At 39.2% G+C, this 21265-nt stretch overlaps 1 protein-coding gene across 2 annotated transcripts in view; it reads left to right on the plus strand.

The window, feature by feature from the left end:
- fer1l4 (fer-1 like family member 4) overlaps positions 1–20581 on the plus strand; it is a 106828-nt gene extending 86247 nt beyond the window's left edge. Inside the window, exons 41-46 of one of the 2 annotated variants that reach the window (XM_020484052.2) lie at positions 2364–2449; positions 2567–2665; positions 2937–3178; positions 10878–11173; positions 12089–12189; positions 19419–20581. In XM_020484052.2, coding sequence (XP_020339641.2) covers positions 2364–2449; positions 2567–2665; positions 2937–3178; positions 10878–11173; positions 12089–12189; positions 19419–19599 — 1005 coding nt within the window. In that variant the 3' untranslated portion in view covers positions 19600–20581. Of the gene's footprint in view, positions 1–2363; positions 2450–2566; positions 2666–2936; positions 3179–10877; positions 11174–12088; positions 12190–19418 lie in introns of those variants that run through there. The other variant, XM_031824689.1, reaches the window with a different exon arrangement.
- Positions 20582–21265: the final 684 nt, after the last annotated feature.

Below are 21265 nucleotides of genomic sequence, written 5' to 3' on the forward strand. Positions count from 1 at the left end.
AACATGTGGTAGCTAACTATTTGTGAATGTTCTAGCAAGCTAAACAGCTAGCTTTAAAAGTGATCTTAAGACTTTTGCAGACTGTATGTCGGATTCAATCTTTTACGATTATCACGTCACACTGTGCAATGTTACCAAATTAAAATCTTGCTATCAACCTGGTCAGTTCTGTCGGCGATTGGCTTGCATGGCTACGTCAGCCAATGTATTTGATCTGCACATGTGCCAGAAGTGCAAGCCTCACTCTATTCTTACAGGTGAGTGAAATGAGTTTGGAAAAACTGAAAGTATGCATCTTATATGTTCAAACTCAGAATCAAATAGGCTTTCCCAAAATAACATGTGGTAGAATGTTTATTTTCATTGCTGATGTTGTGCATTTATCAAAATCCCATCAGGTAGCCTGATTTCAGATGTGTCATGTAAACAAGATTATTAGGGAAATGGTTATTCTGGCACAGCATGTAGGCTAAACGTTTAAATCAAACTATTTTATTAATCTGACTTCATAATAATCGTATTATTGTGAGCATACTCAGTGCCGCCCGTGTTCCTATTGGTCAGTCACTGGAATCGGATCTCAACACCAGCCACACTACACGATAAAATGCAAAAAAATTCTGACACTGCTATAACTTTGTCGGTGCCTACGACTGCACGTGTCGGTACTTCATCGGCAGACCTACACTGAACGAGCCAAGGAGTTACAACCTAAGAATTTGCCTACGACAGAGACATCTTGGCTGGGACAGCAAAATGTTGCATAAGACAGCTAAAATCATACAGTCTGCAAAGGCCTTTACACTATGATTTCGAACATGCAACACAACTGGGAAACTTCCATGGCAGGCATTGTTGTCACCTTAGCTTGCTACACAACAACTTCTGAGTGAGAGCACCACCATCAATCAGCCTACACCACTGCACACACACCACCAGGTACCATGACATGTAGGGTAGCCATGTCAGCAAATTACTACAGTCTGAACACACACAAATCCAATTTGGTCACTTATAACTAAAGCATATCAGACATGTATTCAAATACATAATTTTGAAACAAAGTGCTGGTGTGCTTTCCTCCCACGAAAACAAAGTGAAAATTGCAATGCAAATAAGCCTTGTCTGGGAATTTTGTGACAGAAATAAACTACTTTTAAGAACTTTGCATATGGCTGCCTTGCTTGGTCTCCTTACCTCTGCTCCTTGGTAAGCCACATGTCACATGAACAGATCCAGGAGGCGGTATACAAAGTGCTCAAAAGTTGTTTATTTTGTATTTTTGAGAAATGACACCCCAGCGCTTGGACAGAAAAGTTTGTCAGCACTCTAGCAACGTTTTATTTATTTAACCAGAAAAAACCCTTGAGGGTGTACTTAACACAAGAACACAATACAATACATGGTCTTAATTGTCAACAACGTTTTCTTCAATCAGAGCTTTAAACTCAGCAAGTGACACCCTCTCTTCCAGTTTTAAAGTACTTTGCAGGTCGTTCCAAGACCAAGGAGCAATAAAGGAACATTTTATTTTTCCCATATTTAGTCCTGGCCTTAGGAACAGTGAAAGATAGTAGTGTCTGAGACAGAGACTATACATTTGTGATGACCTTATTAATAAGGAGCATAGATAAGTAGGCAGTAGTCCTTCTTGTGGGAAGGGAGGGCCACTTCACCATGTCGGATAGATCACAGTGATGTGTGTGTGTGGTCTTGCATTTGTTAGAAATCTAAGCGTCCCGTGATACACAGTGTCCAGTATCTTATGAGTGAATTCAGTCCCAAAACAAAATTCCTCTATGGGGCATCACACTCGGTGCTTCATGTTGCCTGGGAGACTAACCTTTTACTGCAGTGGGCTCAATCAGGGTCACAGTGTTTCTTGGTAGTCTTAAACATGTATATTTTGAAACAAAAGTATACACCTCACACACATGGTTATGGGATAAAAATAGAAGTCAACTGCACCATGTCAGATATAGTTTAAATATCTAGAATTTTTTGTTTGCATCCCAATATTACACTTTATATGCATCACAGAAGACTGAAATATAACAAAACCATTTGACATAGAAACACTAGATTTTTGGCGTTTACATTTTTTGTATGTTTATTAAATATGAAAGGATGAAAAGATGAATACAATTACACCCATGAGGCCAAGGGCCAGTTGGCTGCAGGAAATGGCTACAAAGCTGCACATGACGGCCTGGACCGGAGGTAGTGGATGTCCTGATTTGTGTTTAATGTAACCACAAGTTTTAGACATGGCGATATTGGTGTTCCAGTGATTACCCCTGAACACTGGTTCAGGTTTCTTTCACGAGTCCTTTTCCTGACTGCTCTGTGCCCGGTGCTTTCAGGGCTACGCTCACATGTGGATCGATATGTTTCCTATGGACGTACCAGCACCTCCACCTATCGATATCAAACCACGGCTGCCTGTAAGGTAATCCAGACTAGTTTTCAAAGTTAGTGTCTGTGAGACACCATGTCATACTACTACATACTAGGATCCACAACCTAAAGATAACTCAGCAACACCCACTTTTCTCTCTCACTAAAGCTATGAGTTGCGCGTGATCATATGGAATACTGATGACGTCGTCCTGGATGATGTCAACCCCTTCACTGGAAATAAATCCAGTGATATATACATGAAAGGGTTGGTAAAAACCACACACACACACACACACACCACACACACACACCACACACACACACAACCGAGAAAACCAAATGGATTAATTATTTTGTAAATCATTTCGGTGATGAAATGCCAGATGTAACAATGGGGACATTTGAGTTGTTCTTACCAGATGTGCCTCTCAAGATGTACAGTAACTGGATTAGGATTTTATGGATAATATATAGAGATTATTTGTAGAAAGATGTTGTGTGAATTGACGTTGAATTGTTTGTCACTCTGAATACAGCTGGATTAAAGGCTTAGATGGGAACAAACAGGAGACTGATGTCCACTTCAACTCCTTGACTGGGGAGGGGAACTTCAACTGGCGTTTTGTCTTCCGGTTTGACTACCTCCCCACAGAGAAAGAGATCACCTATACAAAAAAGGAGTCTATCTTCTCTCTGGAGGAATCTGAGTTCCGCCAGCCTGCCGTTCTTGTGCTTCAGGTCTGGGACTATGACCTCATCGCCGCAAATGACTTCCTGGGTGAGAGGTCATGATGAGTTTGTATCTTTGTGGTTCTGTTGTCCTGTGTGAGCATGGAGCTTGCTATGCCAAATGTTGTGGGTTCGATTACGCTGGAGCCACCCATACGTATAATTTATGCAGACATGACTGTAAATCGCTTTGGGTAAAAGTTCCTGCTAAATGGCATAAGTATTCAATTATTTAGATTTTTAGTTTTCCTCTTCTCAGTTCATATTGGCTACGAAAACAATACCAGAACGACTGATGAACGTACCAATTACTAGTAAACATGAACTATAAATTAGCACTTCACTTTTGTATATATTTCTTTTTAACCTTTATTTCAACAGGGAGTTGAGACCAAGGTCTTTTTCACAAGGGATCCCTGCATTTTACAATGTTACACCTTTTACAAAATACAGGAAAATACAAAAGTATAGATGGATTCAAGAAAAACATCACATCACACAACATCACATTTCTCAATACAGAGGTCCTCTACATTTTTATTTGCCCGAGAGGCACTAACCTATCCAGTTTAAATTATTCACTGGCCCAGGCACTAATGTATCCAGTTTAAATGATTCACTGGCCCAGGTCTTTTAATGATGACTTAATCAAGTATTATCTGCTTGTAAATGAAGAAGAACAAAAGCAAATATGAAGAGTTAATGGTGCTGATGACAAAAACAATCACACACAATCCTTTAACTAGGGTATGTTATTCATAATACATAATGCTTTGTTTCTAGATTGTTTAGTAGAATTCAACACAGTTTATCCCTACAAGTAAACATATACTAATAGAGAAATTAAGGCAAAGGCTGCTTAAGGTTTTGATCTTAGTTGTGAGTGTTGGCATGACAAACATTGGTCTTCCTTCATACTGTCCAAGCAGAAATTCATAAATAGTTTTACAAAAAAACGATTTGTCTCAGCAATCAACTAATGTATTTAATTACAATAGTTTGTCACGTTAGCATAATGTGACCCGTTGAAGGTTGTAGCCGCTATATCACCTTTTTGGAGAGGTGATCGGTCCTCTGATAATTACATAAAGATCTAAAACACTATAAAGCACACAGGTTCTTTATCAACAGGGGTGGAACGTGGAAATAACAAGCACAGCAATTAATAGTTTTAGCATCAGCTTTGTATTCAATAGATTCATAGTTTCCCACATCAATAATCAACATCGGAGTGCTCAGCATATAAGCATAAATAACCAAATCTTCAGTGCTGTCATGCGCACAATTATTCTATCGCCATAGTTAACTTTATACATAGTAAGTAGATGAGGAAGTGCCCAAGGAGAAGGTGAGCGGATCCTGGCTGAAGGGCATAATCTTGCCAACCACATACTCGACATACGATTAGGCTACCAAGCTGCCACACTGGAATTTGGACTAAAGGCACAGTCACCGCTCTCGTCCTCCCGAGGCACGTCAACCTTCACAGGTAAAGTGAAACTGCTGAGCACATGGAAACACTGGCATTTCTAAGGCAAACCCCACTACCCAATAATAAAATACAAATGGGCGCAATCAGTCTAGATGTGACGCCTGTCACATATTCCCCCTGCAATTTCAAAATGTGTCCTCACATTTTGGACAATAATAAAAGTAGCATGCAATAAAAATAAGAAAATATGCATGCAAAATATTAAGAAATGAAATCTTCAATACACATTAGGAAATGTTAAGCGGGTGACACACAATAGTGTGTTGCGAAATCTGTCATGAATGTATTGTAATGCTTTTAAAATGGTATAACTGTCTTAATTTTGCTAGACCCCTGGAAGAGTAGCTGCTGCCTTGGCAGCATATAGGAAAAGCACTCCACAAGATCCAGGGTTTGCACAGCCAAGCCAGTCAGGGTTACCCCGGGACAGTCAGCTCAACCTGCCGACTACGCCAAATGTAACATGTTGCCGATACTACGCCACGTTTTTCTATACATGAGGTGACCTCAGGATTAAACTAACACACACAGTTTCTTTTAATCGGAGGTGACACATGGGAATAGCGATCAACAACAGTATTTTTTTCCCTGCTGAGTAACACAACACAGAACAATATTTTCATCTTCAGCTCCAGGTACATATGCCAGGACAAAAATTAAAACATAGCATATAGATCAACAATTAAATCACCTGTCAGTATATGTAACTCAGATCAATATGTTGTGCAGCACTCACATTCACAGGAGGGTGTGCCCAGTGAGAAGGTGAGCAGGTCAATAGCATATGGGCACTTACACCATATACAGACATACTTACAGCTGTTAGGCTAGTTCTCTGTTTGGACTATGCAACATTGAGTACGTTCACATACACACAATATTAAGATTATTGTGAATAGTCGGATTAATATAATAGTTATATTTAAATGTTTATAAGCTTTGCAAGAATAACACATTTTCTAATAATCCTGTTTACATGGACACAGTCAAAAAAAAAAAAGTTCTACCAAGCTGGAAAGCCTAGTTGATTCTGAGTTTGGACATTTGTATTTATTTCGGATGCTCTTCCTGGGGTCCCGCAACATTAAGGCAGTTATATACAATTACAAATATTACATTTCATAACACTTTTCACAACACATTAAGTCTCTGCACTCAGGCACTGCTCTACTACCACATATCTACAATACAAAATCCATGGGCACTGTGCGCCTCCCATAGTCTGTTCTTGACTTGGGGATTGTAAAGAGACCCCTGGTGACATGTCGTGTGGGGTATGCATGGGTGTCCGAGCTGTGTGACAGTAGTTTATACAGACAGCTGGGTGCATTCAGCATTGTCAATACTTTAAAAATAAGTAGTGATGAAGTCAATCTCTCCTCCACTTTCAGCCATGAGAGATTGACATGCATATTACTAATGTTAGCTCTCTGTGTGTACGTTTAAGGGCCAGCCGTGCTGCCCTGTTCTGTGCCAATTGTAATTTTCCCTCTTTGTGGCACCTGACCACACGACTGGACAGTAGTTCAGGTGCGACAAAGCTATGACCTAAGACCTAACTTATTGATAGTGTTGTTAAGAAGGCAGAGCAGCGCTTTATTATGGACATACTTCTCCCCATCTTAGTTACTATTGTATCAACATGTTTTGACCATGACAAATAATTTAAAGTACTACTTAAGTAGTGGGTATCTGTACTTAACTTTTACTTCACAACATTCCTAAACAAAATAATGTATTTTTTACTCCATACATTTTCCATTTACATTTGACTCAATTAGTATTTTACTGGGTGAATTGAACTTTTACTTGAGTAACTTTCTATTAAGGTATCTATACTTTTACTTAAATATCACAATTGGGTACTTTTTCTACCACTGATCCAGAGTTTACTTGAGGCAGTTTAGTCACCAATTTCCACATTATTCATTTCAATATTTAGTTGAGGTTTTTATTTTAATTTGTACTATTTTCTACATTGTAGAATAATAATGAAGACATCAAAACTATGAAATAACACACATGGAATCATGTAGTCACCAAAAAAAAGTGTTAAACAAATCAAAATATATTTTATATTTGAGATTCTTCAAAGTAGCCACCCTTTGCCTTGATGACATAGTTTTGATGTATTCATTATTATTCTACAATGTGGAAAATAGTAAAAATAAAGAAAACCCCTTGAATGATTCGGTGTGTCCAAAGTCTTGACTGGTACTGTAAATATACATTTTGTATATTCTAAAATGCATACTTTTCCCGAACTCACTTCAATCATGCATAAGACGGAGGCTTGCGCTGCTGGTGCTGGCACATGCGCAGATCAAATACACTGCTTGAACTCCAATTAAGCTGTTTACATGGCGAAATAAAAAGAAAGATTGCTCAGAAAAACAGGTGTTTTAATCAGTGTATGCTTACTTCAATTATGACATTACGCCGATTTAAGATAAGCAAAGTAAGGTGTTTACATGACTAATGCCATACTCGGCCTATTGCCATTATCAGTTTAATATCAAATTACTAGTGTGCATGGTAACATACTCAATCGATCACCTCTCTTGTTTCCCCTGTGCACGCCAACCTTCTCACAGCAATGGGATCTGCTGAATGAACAAACAGTAATTTTTATAATGATGGCCACACTCTTAATTGCAATCTCACACACCTGGTACTGACAAAGGCACAAGGCTGCTTTTACTGTACCCTGTTACACATTGAATGTTAGCATCCTATTGGTTTCCATTCATTCACGTCACTACTAAAACAAAACGTGTAAAGAAAATCTATCTTTACAAATGTTTTCCTTTTCAACAGACTGGTATTACTTATAATTTATTTAGTGTTGTTTACACTGTTCCAAACAGTCAGAAAAATTATATTGTAATCTAACAGCACCTGTTTGTCACACACAATATACATGCAGCTCTCGCTCCTAACCCCTCCTTTTCCTTGATCTCCATCTTATTCTTAAGATTACTTATTATTATTATAATGATAATCATAATAGGCCATGTCGTTATCATTAGTAGGCTTTGTATAGTAGCCTTGTATAACCACCATCGAGCTGTAGGCCAAAGAGCATGTCCTGTTTAGTTGTAACATTGTAACTTACTTAGGCTTATATTTCAATATACAGTGCCTTGCGAAAGTATTCGGCCCCCTTGAACTTTGCGACCTTTTGCCACATTTCAGGCTTCAAACATAAAGATATAAAACTGTATTTTTTTGTGAAGAATCAACAACAAGTGGGACACAATCATGAAGTGGAACGACATTTATTGGATATTTCAAACTTTTTTAACAAATCAAAAACTGAAAAAGTGGGCGTGCAAAATTATTCAACCCCTTTACTTTCAGTGCAGCAAACTCTCTCCAGAAGTTCAGTGAGGATCTCTGAAGGATCCAATGTTGACCTAAATGACTAATGATGATAAATACAATCCACCTGTGTGTAATCAAGTCTCCGTATAAATGCACCTGCACTGTGATAGTCTCAGAGGTCCGTTAAAAGCGCAGAGAGCATCATGAAGAACAAGGAACACACCAGGCAGGTCCGAGATACTGTTGTGAAGAAGTTTAAAGCCGGATTTGGATACAAAAAGATTTCCCAAGCTTTAAACATCCCAAGGAGCACTGTGCAAGCGATAATATTGAAATGGAAGGAGTATCAGACCACTGCAAATCTACCAAGACCTGGCCGTCCCTCTAAACTTTCAGCTCATACAAGGAGAAGACTGATCAGAGATGCAGCCAAGAGGCCCATGATCACTCTGGATGAACTGCAGAGATCTACAGCTGAGGTGGGAGACTCTGTCCATAGGACAACAATCAGTCGTATATTGCACAAATCTGGCCTTTATGGAAGAGTGGCAAGAAGAAAGCCATTTCTTAAAGATCTCCATAAAAGTGTTGTTTAAAGTTTGCCATAAGCCACCTGGGAGACACAACAAACATGTGGAAGAAGGTGCTCTGGTCAGATGAAACCAAAATTGAACTTTTTGGCAACAATGCAAAACGTTATGTTTGGCGTAAAAGCAACACAGCTCATCACCCTGAACCTGCTTTTCTTCAGCAGGGACAGGGAAGATGGTTAAAATTGATGGGAAGATGGATGGAACCAAATACCGGACCATTCTGGAAGAAAACCATTCTGGAAAAAACCTGATGGAGTCTGCAAAAGACCTGAGACTGGGACGGAGATGTGTCTTCCAACAAGACAATGATCCAAAACATAAAGCAAAATCTACAATGGAATGGTTCAAAAATAAACATATCCAGGTGTTAGAATGGCCAAGTCAAAGTCCAGACCTGAATCCAATCGAGAATCTGTGGAAAGAACTGAAAACTGCTGTTCACAAATGCTCTCCATCCAACCTCACTGAGCTCGAGCTGTTTTGCAAGGAGGAATGGGAAAAAAATTCAGTCTCTCGATGTGCAAAACTGATAGAGACATACCCCAAGCGACTTACAGCTGTAATCGCAGCAAAAGGTGGCGCTACAAAGTATTAACTTAAGGGGGCTGAATAATTTTGCACGCCCAATTTTTCAGTTTTTGATTTGTTAAAAAAGTTTGAAATATCCAATAAATGTCGTTCCACTTCATGATTTTGTCCCACTTGTTGTTGATTCTTCACAAAAAAATACAGTTTTATATCTTTATGTTTGAAGCCTGAAATGTGGCAAAAGGTCGCAAAGTTCAAGGGGGCCGAATACTTTCGCAAGGCACTGTATAGGCTACTGTATCAATCAATCATTCCATCACACAGCATACGAGACATTCATGCTTTGAAATGCAATCAAGCATTTTAGTTTTAAAATGAAATAATAAAGGGAGCTTTGAATAATTAGCCTAAACAATAAATAAACCGCAATTCACAAATGCATGCAACTGTTTTCAGTCTGCTGTAATAAAGGCTTTCTATATATTTTTTTTATATTTTACCTTTATTTAACTAGGCAAGTCAGTTAAGAACAAATTCTTATTTTCAATGACTGCCTAGGAATAGTGGGTTAACTGCCTGTTCAGGGGCAGAACAGCAGATTTGTACCTTGTAAGCTCGGGGATATGAACTTGCAACCTTTCGGTTACTAGTCCAACGCTCTAACCACTAGGCTACCCTGAACAGGCTCTCTGTGTTTGTGTATATATTATGACTACATTTTGTGAAGTTTCCTTTTTGGCTGTTCAGGCACACAACATATTTTTTGGAGGTAACACCCCTTCGTCAGTGATTGGTCAACAGTCGGGATTCTTCAATAAAGTCTGTTGTCATTCAACGAGAGACGACTAGTTTTCAAGCAACTTTTTTTCATTGAGAAATACTGCACCAATCTTAGTTAGATATAAGGTTGCACGACTAAGATCTCTTTGGCAAAAACGGTAATTAATGATACAGTTCTTGAGTCATCTTAGATTAATTCTGAGTGTGTACTGTGTATACTGGCTACGGCTTCTCAAAATGGACAAACAGTACTATTTCCTCTTTTTTCGAATTTTTGAAGCGAAGGTCTTAAGGGAGGACAATTTTTATAACCATAATGCAACACATTTTGAAAAGGCCATCGTTGGTCACCCCTTTTCAAAGTGTGTTGCATTATGGTTATAAAAATTGTCCAACATGGCCTTTACAAAAGTCATGTGATCAAAGGTCATGCAGTTTTCGATTAAGCCAAGGTGCTTCTCACCAACTGCACCCATCACCTATATTGTGGGAGGCAGTATTTGTCAACCAAATCATTAGTGTGTTTTGTTTGACCCATTCGAACGTGGCCAAAAAGGTGACTGAAACAGGAACCAACTTTGCAGCTGTTCTAAAGCTACAGCAGATCCAAATGAAAGTGATATTTCAGACCTCTCTCTAACCAATTCATTGTAGACATGTTATGTTTTCAGTTTGTGATATGGGGCTAATAGAAAAGTTTATTTCAACATTTATACAGATACGCTTTTATAAACAATAGCAGATATGTTGAAACTGCCATATTGAACTGAGCCTTGCTGTTGGAAAACCACTACAGTGTCCAACTAACGGCTGTCGCAAATGCACCTCCCCTGACTTCACTCCTCAACTTGTTGGCTTCGTTAGGCTTACCACACAAATAAACCATTGCTGCGTTACAGCCGGCCGTTAATGCTGTGATGTCGACTCCTTTTGGGGTGTGTAGATATTAAAATGGCAGGAAAACTATTGCTTAGCTTGATACTCTTCAGCTGCTAAAGGTTGCTCTCGCCTCTCTGTCACCTCTCTCCCAGGCTCCATTGAGCTGCGTCTGAACGACATGGTGCGGGCAGCCAAGACCTCAGGGCAGTGCAGCATAAAGATGGCAGAGGACAAGGCCAGTCCCCGCTTCTCTATCTTCCTTAACAAAAGGATGAAAGGATGGTGGCCCCTCATCAAGCTCAAGAGTCAGGAGGACATTGAGAGGGAGGAGAAGGAGGCTGAAGAGGCAAAGAAGAACAAGAAGAAAAAGAAAAATAGCAAGCACAGAAACATGAAGCCGGAGGACCTTCAGTTTGTAGACAGCAGTGGGAGCACTTATCTCCTCATGGTAATGCATTATGAGATTATAATTGACCTGGAGGGTTGGGCAGGATTAAATCCTGGTGTGGGTCACACATTAATAACTGAGGTTATGGGGAGGATCCTAGTTAGCCCAAACTCCATGCAAGTTTGGTATTTTATACATTACCTTCATCTTAATTGTTGTCCACTTAATTGTGCCATTGTTGAACTTTCCAGACACTTTTAAAGTGCATGGCAGTTATCCTTACGAGTCTATCGACACCCGTGCGTCATTCTAAGAAACATAATTTTAAAAATCCACCAGTTTATTCAGCATGACTATCTTGGCAAATGAGAAATGCTCACTAACAGGGATGTAAACAAATTTGTGCACAAAAGTTAAGAGAAATACGTTTTTTGTGTGTATGGAACATTTCTGGGATCTTTTATTTCAGCTCATGAAACATGGGACCAACACTTTCCATGTTGCATTAATTTTTTTGTTCAGTGTAGTAAAGGCCAAATTAAAAAAATATATATATTTTTTTATACTTGAAATGGTCCTAAAATTCCAAATCAAATAGCTGAATGTTAATGACTTCCAGCACCTTGAGCCTCCAATGACTATAGTGGAATCAGATTAGAGTGAGGGTATGGTTTAGTCTCGAATTGGTGGTAGTGACAAGTGTAGGACTTAAATATAATTTTTCTGTATGTGTGTTGTGATTAGGGCCCTGTGTTTTGCACAATCATCTGACATAGTAAGATTGTATCCTGTATTTTAAGCCTTATCCAAAAGTTTGAACTACACAAAAAATGAAACCAATCGTCTGAGGATGGTGCTGGACCATCAGACATAAGATGAAAAGTGGAAAAAGCTTTAAATCCAGGCATGATCCACATGATTGTGCAAGACACAGGGCCCTATTTGATAACTCTTTGTATTTTATTTTTTGTTTAGGGAAAAGTGGAGGCAGAGTTCCAGTTGGTGACACTCGAGGAGGCAGAGCTGACTCCTGTGGGAAAAGCCCGCAAGGAACCTGAGCCACTTGATAAACCAGAGTAAGTGACTAAAATTATGTTATTCAATCAAAATAATTGTGCAAGAAGTTCTCATGGTCATAAAAAAATTAAATGCTTTCCTTTTTTAGAATGTGTGAGTGCTGAGTGCGTGGGCAGACCTTTAAGCAATAAAGCCAGAGGGGATGTAGTATATTTAAGTAATAAGGCCTGAGGGGCTGTGGTATATGGCCAATATACCACGGCTAAGGGCTGTTCTTAGGCACAACGTGTTCTTAGGAACGACGGCTAAGGCTTGGATACAGCCCTTAGCCGTGGTATATTGGCCAAATACCACAAAACCCCAGAGGTGCCTTATTGCTATTATAAACTAGTTACCAACTTAATTAGAGCAGTAAAAATATGTTTTGTCATATACATAGTATATGGTCTGATATACCATGGCAGTCAGCATTCAGGGCTCGAAACACCCAGTTTATAGCAATAACGTGCAAGGTGGTGTGGTATATTTAAGAAATAAGGCCTGAGGAGGTGTGGTATATTGCCAATATACCATAGCTAAGGGCTGTTCTTAGGAACGACACAAAGCGGCCATTATAAACCGGATCATTCGAGCCATGAATGCTGATTGGCTTAAAGCCGTGGTATATCAAAACATTTAGTTTTACTGCTCTAATTATGTTGGTAACCAGTTTAAAATAGCAATAAGGCTCCTCTGGGGTTTGCGATATATGGCCAATATACCACGGCTAACGGCTGAGTCCATGTAGCGTTGTGTGTAAGAACAGTCCTTAGACATGGTATATTGGTCATATACCACAAACCCCTGAAGTGCCTTTTTGCTATTATAAACTGTTTACCAACCTAAATATAACTGTAAACAAGTAGTTTTGCGTAACACCCATGGTACATTCTCTGATGTACACATGGCTGGAATGCTGTTTCATCCAATCAGCATCCAGGACCCAAGCTACCTGGAAACAAACATTTACACCTTGTATTATCCCTATCCTAAGAGGTGTGATAGGATGACATTCCGAACACCGGCCTCTTACTCCTGGTATTAAAATGCGTGCACTCTGGCCGCATTGTGTCTGCATTGTTTTCGGATCTCACGTTGATGCAGATTTGTTTGTGGTCACAGTTCTAGAAAGTCAAATGAAATATAGCATATTTCATCAGGGTATTGTAGTGCTATTTCAATGTTTTTTCATGGGTCTGTTATTTTCCCATTTCCATCTTCCAAGACAACCCTATGCTTGGCATGATTGTATGGCCACCGTGCAATTCCATGGTAATGTAATTTTTACACCCGGGTAACAGAATTCCATTAACGGAATTTCATCATGGGTCCCTGATCTGTAGTAAACAGAAATCCATAATTATGGATAGGAATGTCATAAATGGGTACACCAAGGCAGAAATCTGCAATATCCTCCTTGCATATTTGGGTATTATTCTACAAAATGGTTTATTTTAATGAGCTCCGCCACCAAACAAGACCAAATTTGGTTGGTACAGACCGGACCAAACCTGAACCAATCATAGATGTCCATGTTTCACAAGTTTTGAAATCAACATACAGCACAGTATAGTACAGCATAGAACAGTAAAGTACAGTATTGTTCAGTACAGTAGAGGTCAGTACAGTATAGTTCAGTACAGTACATTATAGTGTACTAAACTCTAGTGTGATCCACTGTGTACTATACTGAACTCCACTCTACAGGACTGTACCGTACTGAACTATACTCTACTTTTATTTACCATACTGAACTATACACTACTTTTCTTTACTGTACTCTACTGTGCTGTAATGTACCACCCTCACCCCCCCCCTTTTGCGAGATATTTTGTTAGGCTACATGGTTTCTTCTTCAAAGTGCACTGGCGACATTACATGTCATTTTCCAGTGCTATTTCATTCATTCACATTAACTGTTTTCTAATTTCCAACATCCCTTTGACTGTCCTGATTTAAAATACATTTAATTCAATTAAGCATTTTGGGCTATTTCGGAATGAACATGCTACCATCTTCGCCACAATATTGCAATAATTATTTACTTATTGTGTACTAAACTAAATTGCCTATTGTGATGAGTGTGAATGTGCTCATTGCGCGCAGTGCCCAGCCCAGCTGGTGGTGTGGAAATGTCTGTGGTCCTAACATAATAGGTGTGCTCCTTTTTAATGTAGGGTTACCATCAGTAATCTAGGGGCTTCTCCCTATACTTAGTCTGCAACATGTCAAAGTTGAAGTGCATTGCCTTTGTATTTCCCATTATAATAATCTTGCTGCTTTGGAAACATTTTAGTGAGGACTTTATTAGCCTACAAGCAAACCAATAGTGAAATTTGCAGCAAGATTAATATTATATGATCTTGCATTTGATCATGCTGTGTAGGTCACGTAACTGTTACATGCAATATTTGCATGTTTCCTCTCCGGTTTTAACTGTGATAAACACAAATAGCCTAGTCTATTGTGGTTGAATTTATTCCGCCACTGTTTAGGCCAACTGGAACAGTGTCTGTAAAAGCCAGGTTACCTGTGATAAAAGTCAGTATTCGATGTCCATCCATGCCTGTGGATGTCAGGAAATGATGTGGAAACAAGCCAGTAGGGGCAACAGTAAGCACTGTTACCTTCAAGTAGGTTTTGGTTTTGCTAGGGCATTGTGGACAGGGATGGTGGATGCATTTGCCTCTGTTGCAAGTTTGAATCCAGCAAAAGAAAGTTGTTTTTTAGATTTTTATTTTAAGTCTATCCCAAACCTAACTCTTACCTTAACAATTCAGAGTTAATGCCTAAACCTAAGCTTAAACACTACAAAATGTGACATTTGCAACAACTTAGAATTTAGACATTTGAGTAACATGGATGAACATCTAATTCTGATGTGAGACTGAGAGCTAGATAGGTCTCTAGATGATGTATGGCTTGTCGGCCTTACTGTATATATCACTGTGGTGTATGAATGCAATTGTAATGTATTATAGAGAAAACAACGCAATTATCACAACCGGTTGTATATTTTAATATTCATTGCAGTGTGTTGTTATAGGTAGGATACCTGTCTTGTCCCGAAAAACGTAGGCTTAATCAGTAGGGGAGTTTTATCCGGGTCTGGAAGCACAGCCTGGAGACCTCACACAATGTACCTGTCATTTCATAATCTGATATATATTTTTATTGCGACAAGATCATCTGCAGTAGGCCTAGTCTATACTCTTTCAAAAATGCCTATGTCAAAATATCAAAATTACATTGCCAATAGCCTACCAGATAATGCGAAGACAAAGTGTTGTAAGAAAGCTCACTAGACCACCCAAGAGGTGGGGCAAGTACTGTATTGAGCAGAGTGATGCTTCCACTACCTTTGTTTGACCGGTATGGTTCCAGCATCAAAGTATAGGACACCAAAACTCAATACAGATACATCAAACAATTATCTTTATTAACTAAACACTTTCATAAGAAAGCATGCATGAAATGCTAGACGACCTACAAAATTCCTGCAATCTCTGTAACCCTATCAGAAGTGCTGCTATGACCCGAAGAAGGTGCTAAAAAGTGACACTACACACATCAGTGTGTTAAGGAGAACTGAACTGAACATCCAAGGTTCTACTACTATTCACTGCAAACCGGGCCTAGCCCAATGAAACACAATTGTAAAAAAAAAGAAAAATGCAAATTCAATGCACACAGGGTCATGTAAGTTTACACACGGACCAGAGACCCACACCTGATTCAAAAAGTAATAAAACATCCAAGATTCTACTACTATTCACTGTAAACCTGGCTTAGACCAATGAAACACAATTGTACAAACATGCAAATTCACTGCACACGGGCATAATAGCCAACAAAAATACTCTGATCTTGTAGATTATTTACACAAATTTTAGGGTTAGGAAAGTATGTATGAATCATTAAAAAAAACTGGTTTGGAGAGCCTTTACGCACTAAATATATTGATTAATCAAAAACACAGTGGGTTGATTCATCCTGAAAGTTGTCATATTCAAGTTCAATCCATTAAATATTGGAAATTGAAAAAAGTGTACAATAGTCATATAGATCTGCCCTAATTCTCACTAATCATGGAACTATAGGACAAGGGTCCAGTTGTGGTGAACCAGGCTTCAGGTTTAACCTGCTACATGTGATCTTGAATTCCGTAATGATTCAAATAGGCTACTTGTCCTGAATTATTGCACAATGTTAGCCTAATATAATCCAGTAATGCTAGCGACCCACAGGAATAATTTACACGGAAGTGACAGAGGAAGTAAAAGGTAAACAGAATGGAATGATGCTAAATGTAATCTACAAAATAAAGAAAATGAACACTAAAGTGACAGTTATAAATATATGTGGGTATTACTGATGGTGGCTAGTATTTAACAAATTGTATGATACAAAAATGTAAAATAAAATGGAGAAAAGCCTGGGCATACTGTAGACTTATTAAAACATTCTAAAGTGCATACATCAATTTGGCAGGTTCAGCCTATAGCTTGGGTGTCCAGATTTCATCCATTCAAATTATGAGGGCACACAATAAAAATTCCGTACCGACACAGCTACAGTGCCTTTGACTTTTTCCACATTTTGTTACATCACAGCTATATTCTTAAATTGATTCAATTGTTTTTTTCCCCGTCATCGATCTACACACAAAAATCATCATAATGACAAAGCAAAAACAAGTTTTTAGAAATGTTTGCTAATTTATTAAAACAAAAAAAAATATCACAGAAGTATTCAGACCCTTTACTCTGTACTTTGTTGAAGCACCTCACAGCATCGAGCGATTAAAGCATGGAGTCTTTTTGGGTATGACGTTACAAGCTTGGCACGCCTGTATTTGGGTAGTTCCTCCCATTCTTCTCTGCAGATCCTCTCAAGCTCTGTCACGTTGGATGGGGAGGGTCTCTGCACAGCTATTTTCAGGTCTCTCCAGAGATGTTTGATTGGGTTCAAGTCCGGGCTCTGGCTGGGCCACTCAAGGACATTCAGAGACTTGTCCCAAAGCCACTCCTGAGTTGTCTTGGCTCTGTGCTTAGGGTCGTTGTCCTGTTGGAAGGTAAACTTTTACCCTAGTCTGAGGTCGTGAGCGCTCTGGAGTAGGTTTTCATCAAGGCCAAATCAAATCAAATGTATTTATATAGCCCTTCGTACAACAGCTGATATCTCAAAGTGCTGTACAGAAACCCAGCCTAAAACCCCAAACAGCAAGGAATGCAGGTGTTAAAGCACGTTGGCTAGGAAAAACTCCCTAGAAAGGCCAAAACCTAGGAAGAAACCTAGAGAGAAATCAGGCTATGAGGAGTGGCCAGTCCTCTTCTGGCTGTGCCGGGTGGAGATTATAACAGAACATGGCCAAGATGTTCAAATGTTCATAAATGACCAGCATGGTCAAATAATAGGTCTGAGACAGGTAGCACGTCTGGTGAACAGGTCAGGATTCCATAGCCGCAGGCAGAACAGTTGAAACTGGAGCAGCAGCATGGCCAGGTGGACTGGGGACAGCAAGGAGTCATCATGCCAGGTAGTCCTGAGGCATGGTCCTAGGGCTCAGGTCCTCCGAGAGAGAGAGAGAAAGGAAGAGAGAAAGAAAGAGAGAATTAGAGAGAGCATACTTAAATTCACACAGGACACCGGATAAGACAGGAGAAGTACTCCAGATATAACAAACTGACACTGGCCCCCCGACACATGAACTACTGCAGCATAAATACTGGAGGCTGAGACAGGAGGAGTCAGGAGACACTGTGGCCCCATCCGATGATATCCCCGGACTGGGCCAAACAGGCAGGATATAACCCCACCCACTTTGCCAAAGCACAACCCCCACACCAAGAGTTCCATCTTTGTTGAATCTTGTTTTGCATGGACTAAGAGTCTAGGTGCTTTTTGGCAAACTCCAAGCGGGCTGTCACATGCCTTTTACTGAGGAGTGGCTCCCGTCAGGTCACTCTACCATAAAGGCCTTATTGGTGGAGTGCTGCAGAGATGGTTGTCCTTCTGGAAGGTTCTCCCATCTCCACAGAAGAACTCTAGAGCTTTGTCAGAGTGACCATTGGGTTCTTAGTCACCTCCTTGACCAAGGCCCTTCTCACCCGATTGCTCAGTTTGGCCGGGGAGCCAGCTCTAGGAAGATTCTTGGTGGTTCCAAACTTCTTCCATTTAAGAATGATGGAGGCCACTGTATTCTTGGGGACCTTCAATGCAGCAGAAATGTTTTGGTACCCTTTCCCAGATCTGTGCCTCGACACAATCCTGTCTTGGAGCTCTACAGACAATTCCTTGGACCTGATGGCTTGGTTTTCGCTCTGACTTGCACTGTCGTCTGTCGGACCTTATATAGACAGGTGTGTGCCTTTCCAAATCATGTCCAATCAATTTAATTGACCACAGGCACTGTATTGCCAATTTCACTGTAGAAAAGGGGCCACAATACATGTCGTGTTATTTGATTTTCAGTTTACTTCCATATGTCTGGTTTCACAGTGATCATAAGGAAAAATCATCTAAAACAAATGCTATGTGTATTTATAATCCCCATTCTCCAAACTGTTAACCATTTATAAATGACAGTGCATGGAGAATGCTATTTGTTTCGTAAAAAATATAAAGTATATGCTTTTTCCACTTGGAACTGGTAGGTTCGCAAAACCTTATTCATGGTTTACTTGTGCGTAAAGGTGGTGGAATTAAGTTAAAGTCAGAATACAGCTTATCTGAAGACACCTCTACCACATCTTCATTTCTTAGATCTCCACCCTGAACGAATAGTGTGTGAATAGCTTAAGATCAAGGTCAGAATACGTATAGAGTGCATAAAAAGGGAATAATATTACATTTACTTGTGCTTATTCGGGGCCATTGAGCGCATTTGATCTTGCATTAACATGTGTTTGTTGTTAAGTGAATACAAATGGACATACCATTCACATTTTTTATAGAAGTTGTAATTGGGGGTCATAGACTGCATTTAAACATTGATACAGTTTAGAAGGTTTGATTGAATCTGATCCATGGGCACACTTTGTGCAATTCGCTAAGTTTACACTGAAAACAAAGCTTAAACATCTATTAATTTATTATTTACCTTAATGCCTTATTAATGAGTCCTACTGCTCACACTATGTCATTGCCTACTGTGTTAAAAAATGTAATTAAACAAATCCATGAAACTGGGAAACATTACTAACTTTTTTGTTCATTTTGTCTCTTTCCTCATTCTACCTTATATTAGTCGCCCCAAGACAACCTTCAACTGGTTTATCAACCCCATGAAGACCTTCATCTTCTTCATTTGGAAAAAATACAAGAAGTACATCATCGCTCTACTCATCCTGGCAATCCTGCTGGTTTTTCTCATCCTCATCCTCTACACGCTCCCTGGACAGATCAGTACGCTCATCGTAAATGGATGAACAGTTAACAAGTGCATAAGGATCAGACGGAGAATGAAACATCTATATGAGAAATGTACTTCGTTATCATAAGTTCCATTTAATTTGTGTTAGGACATTGTGTGTGGTAGATTTGCTATTGTGATATACTCTATGTAAGTGCTAATTTCCTTTGTATAAGTCTTGTAATTTTCAAAAACTTGGTTATTATTAGACCAATCTTAAACATTTATTAAACAATCAAAGCTACTGATGAGGAATTCTTTGCACTGACTTGGCTCAGAACAGGACAGGGCAGCTGGCCCTTAAACATACACGGAGAGCTAACATGAATGACATGTATGTCGATCTCTCATGGCTCAAATTGGAAGAGAGATTGACTTCATCATTACTTGTTTTTGTAAGAGGTGTTGACAAGCTGAATGTACCGAGCTGTCTGTTTAAAATACAGCGCGGACACTCATGCATACCCCACAAGACATTCCACCAGAGGTCTCTTCACAGTCCCAATGTCCAGAACAGACTATAGGAGGCGCACAGTACTAGATAGAGCCATGACTACATGGAACCCTATTCCATATCAGGTAACTGATGCAAGCAGTAGAGATTTAAAAATATAAAAAGAAGGTAAAAAATACACCTTAAGGAACAACGGGGACTGTGGAGAGACACACACAAAGGTACAGACACATGCATAGGCACACATTTTTGATATTGGTGTATGGTGGTATTGAACATTTTGTGCTGTGGATATGTAGTGGTGTAGGGATGTTATATGACTGTTTCATCTTTAGCTCATTCAGTACGAACATAGTTCACTGCTTTATCTTTCGTTTTATATGTAATGTGGGTGCTTTGGTGTGTTTGGACCCCAGGAAGAGTAGCTGCTGCCCTGACAGGAACTAATGTGGATCAAAATAAATACAAATACTAATCAGGAATGTTCCTCAATCACATTATTTACAATATGTACTTTTTCAATAAATTTCTGTCAGTGAAATAACCTGCCTCATGTCATTCTTAATATATGGAATGTTTAGGCTTTGCTCTCTTCTGGTCCACTACTAGGTCATGAAGGTTATTGCAGAATTTCTATTTAAGGGAAATGGAAATACTAGTCTTTAGAACACCAGCTAACTGTAACCATAGAGATCCTATTAAATTACTTTTTTTGTATATATTTTTTTATTCTAATTCCTAATTCTATGACTAACTGTAAATCGCCATTTTGGTATTTTTGCATCATCGGTAGAAGAGTTTTGGAATTCCTGAATTTACTGAGACCATGACCTCTGCGTACATTAATTAGCATACTTTTCTGGTGTCAAACCACATATGAAAACATTAATACATATTTTTTTAACGCTGAAAAACAGCCCTTTCAAATGATATGGCATACAATAGCACCACATCAATCAAATGGCAATCAGTCAAGAAAAAACACCATCTTATATGCTTTTTTCCAAAACAACTGCCATTTACACAACTTCCTAATGAAGAGCATACTGAGGCTTCCTTCTTTTCTATGGATTGATAATCTGCAATCTGCATAGTAATTCCTTTTACTGTGAATGAGTTACAGCAGTTTTATTGACCGGTGGTAGTTTTCTAGAATTCTATGGAATGTTCTGTGATCAGACACTTTCTTATGTGGATAGTATATTAATTATATATTTTGGGGTGGCAG

This window comes from Oncorhynchus kisutch, linkage group LG5 (genome assembly GCF_002021735.2).
Source record: "Oncorhynchus kisutch isolate 150728-3 linkage group LG5, Okis_V2, whole genome shotgun sequence".
Lineage (NCBI taxonomy): Eukaryota > Metazoa > Chordata > Actinopteri > Salmoniformes > Salmonidae > Oncorhynchus > Oncorhynchus kisutch.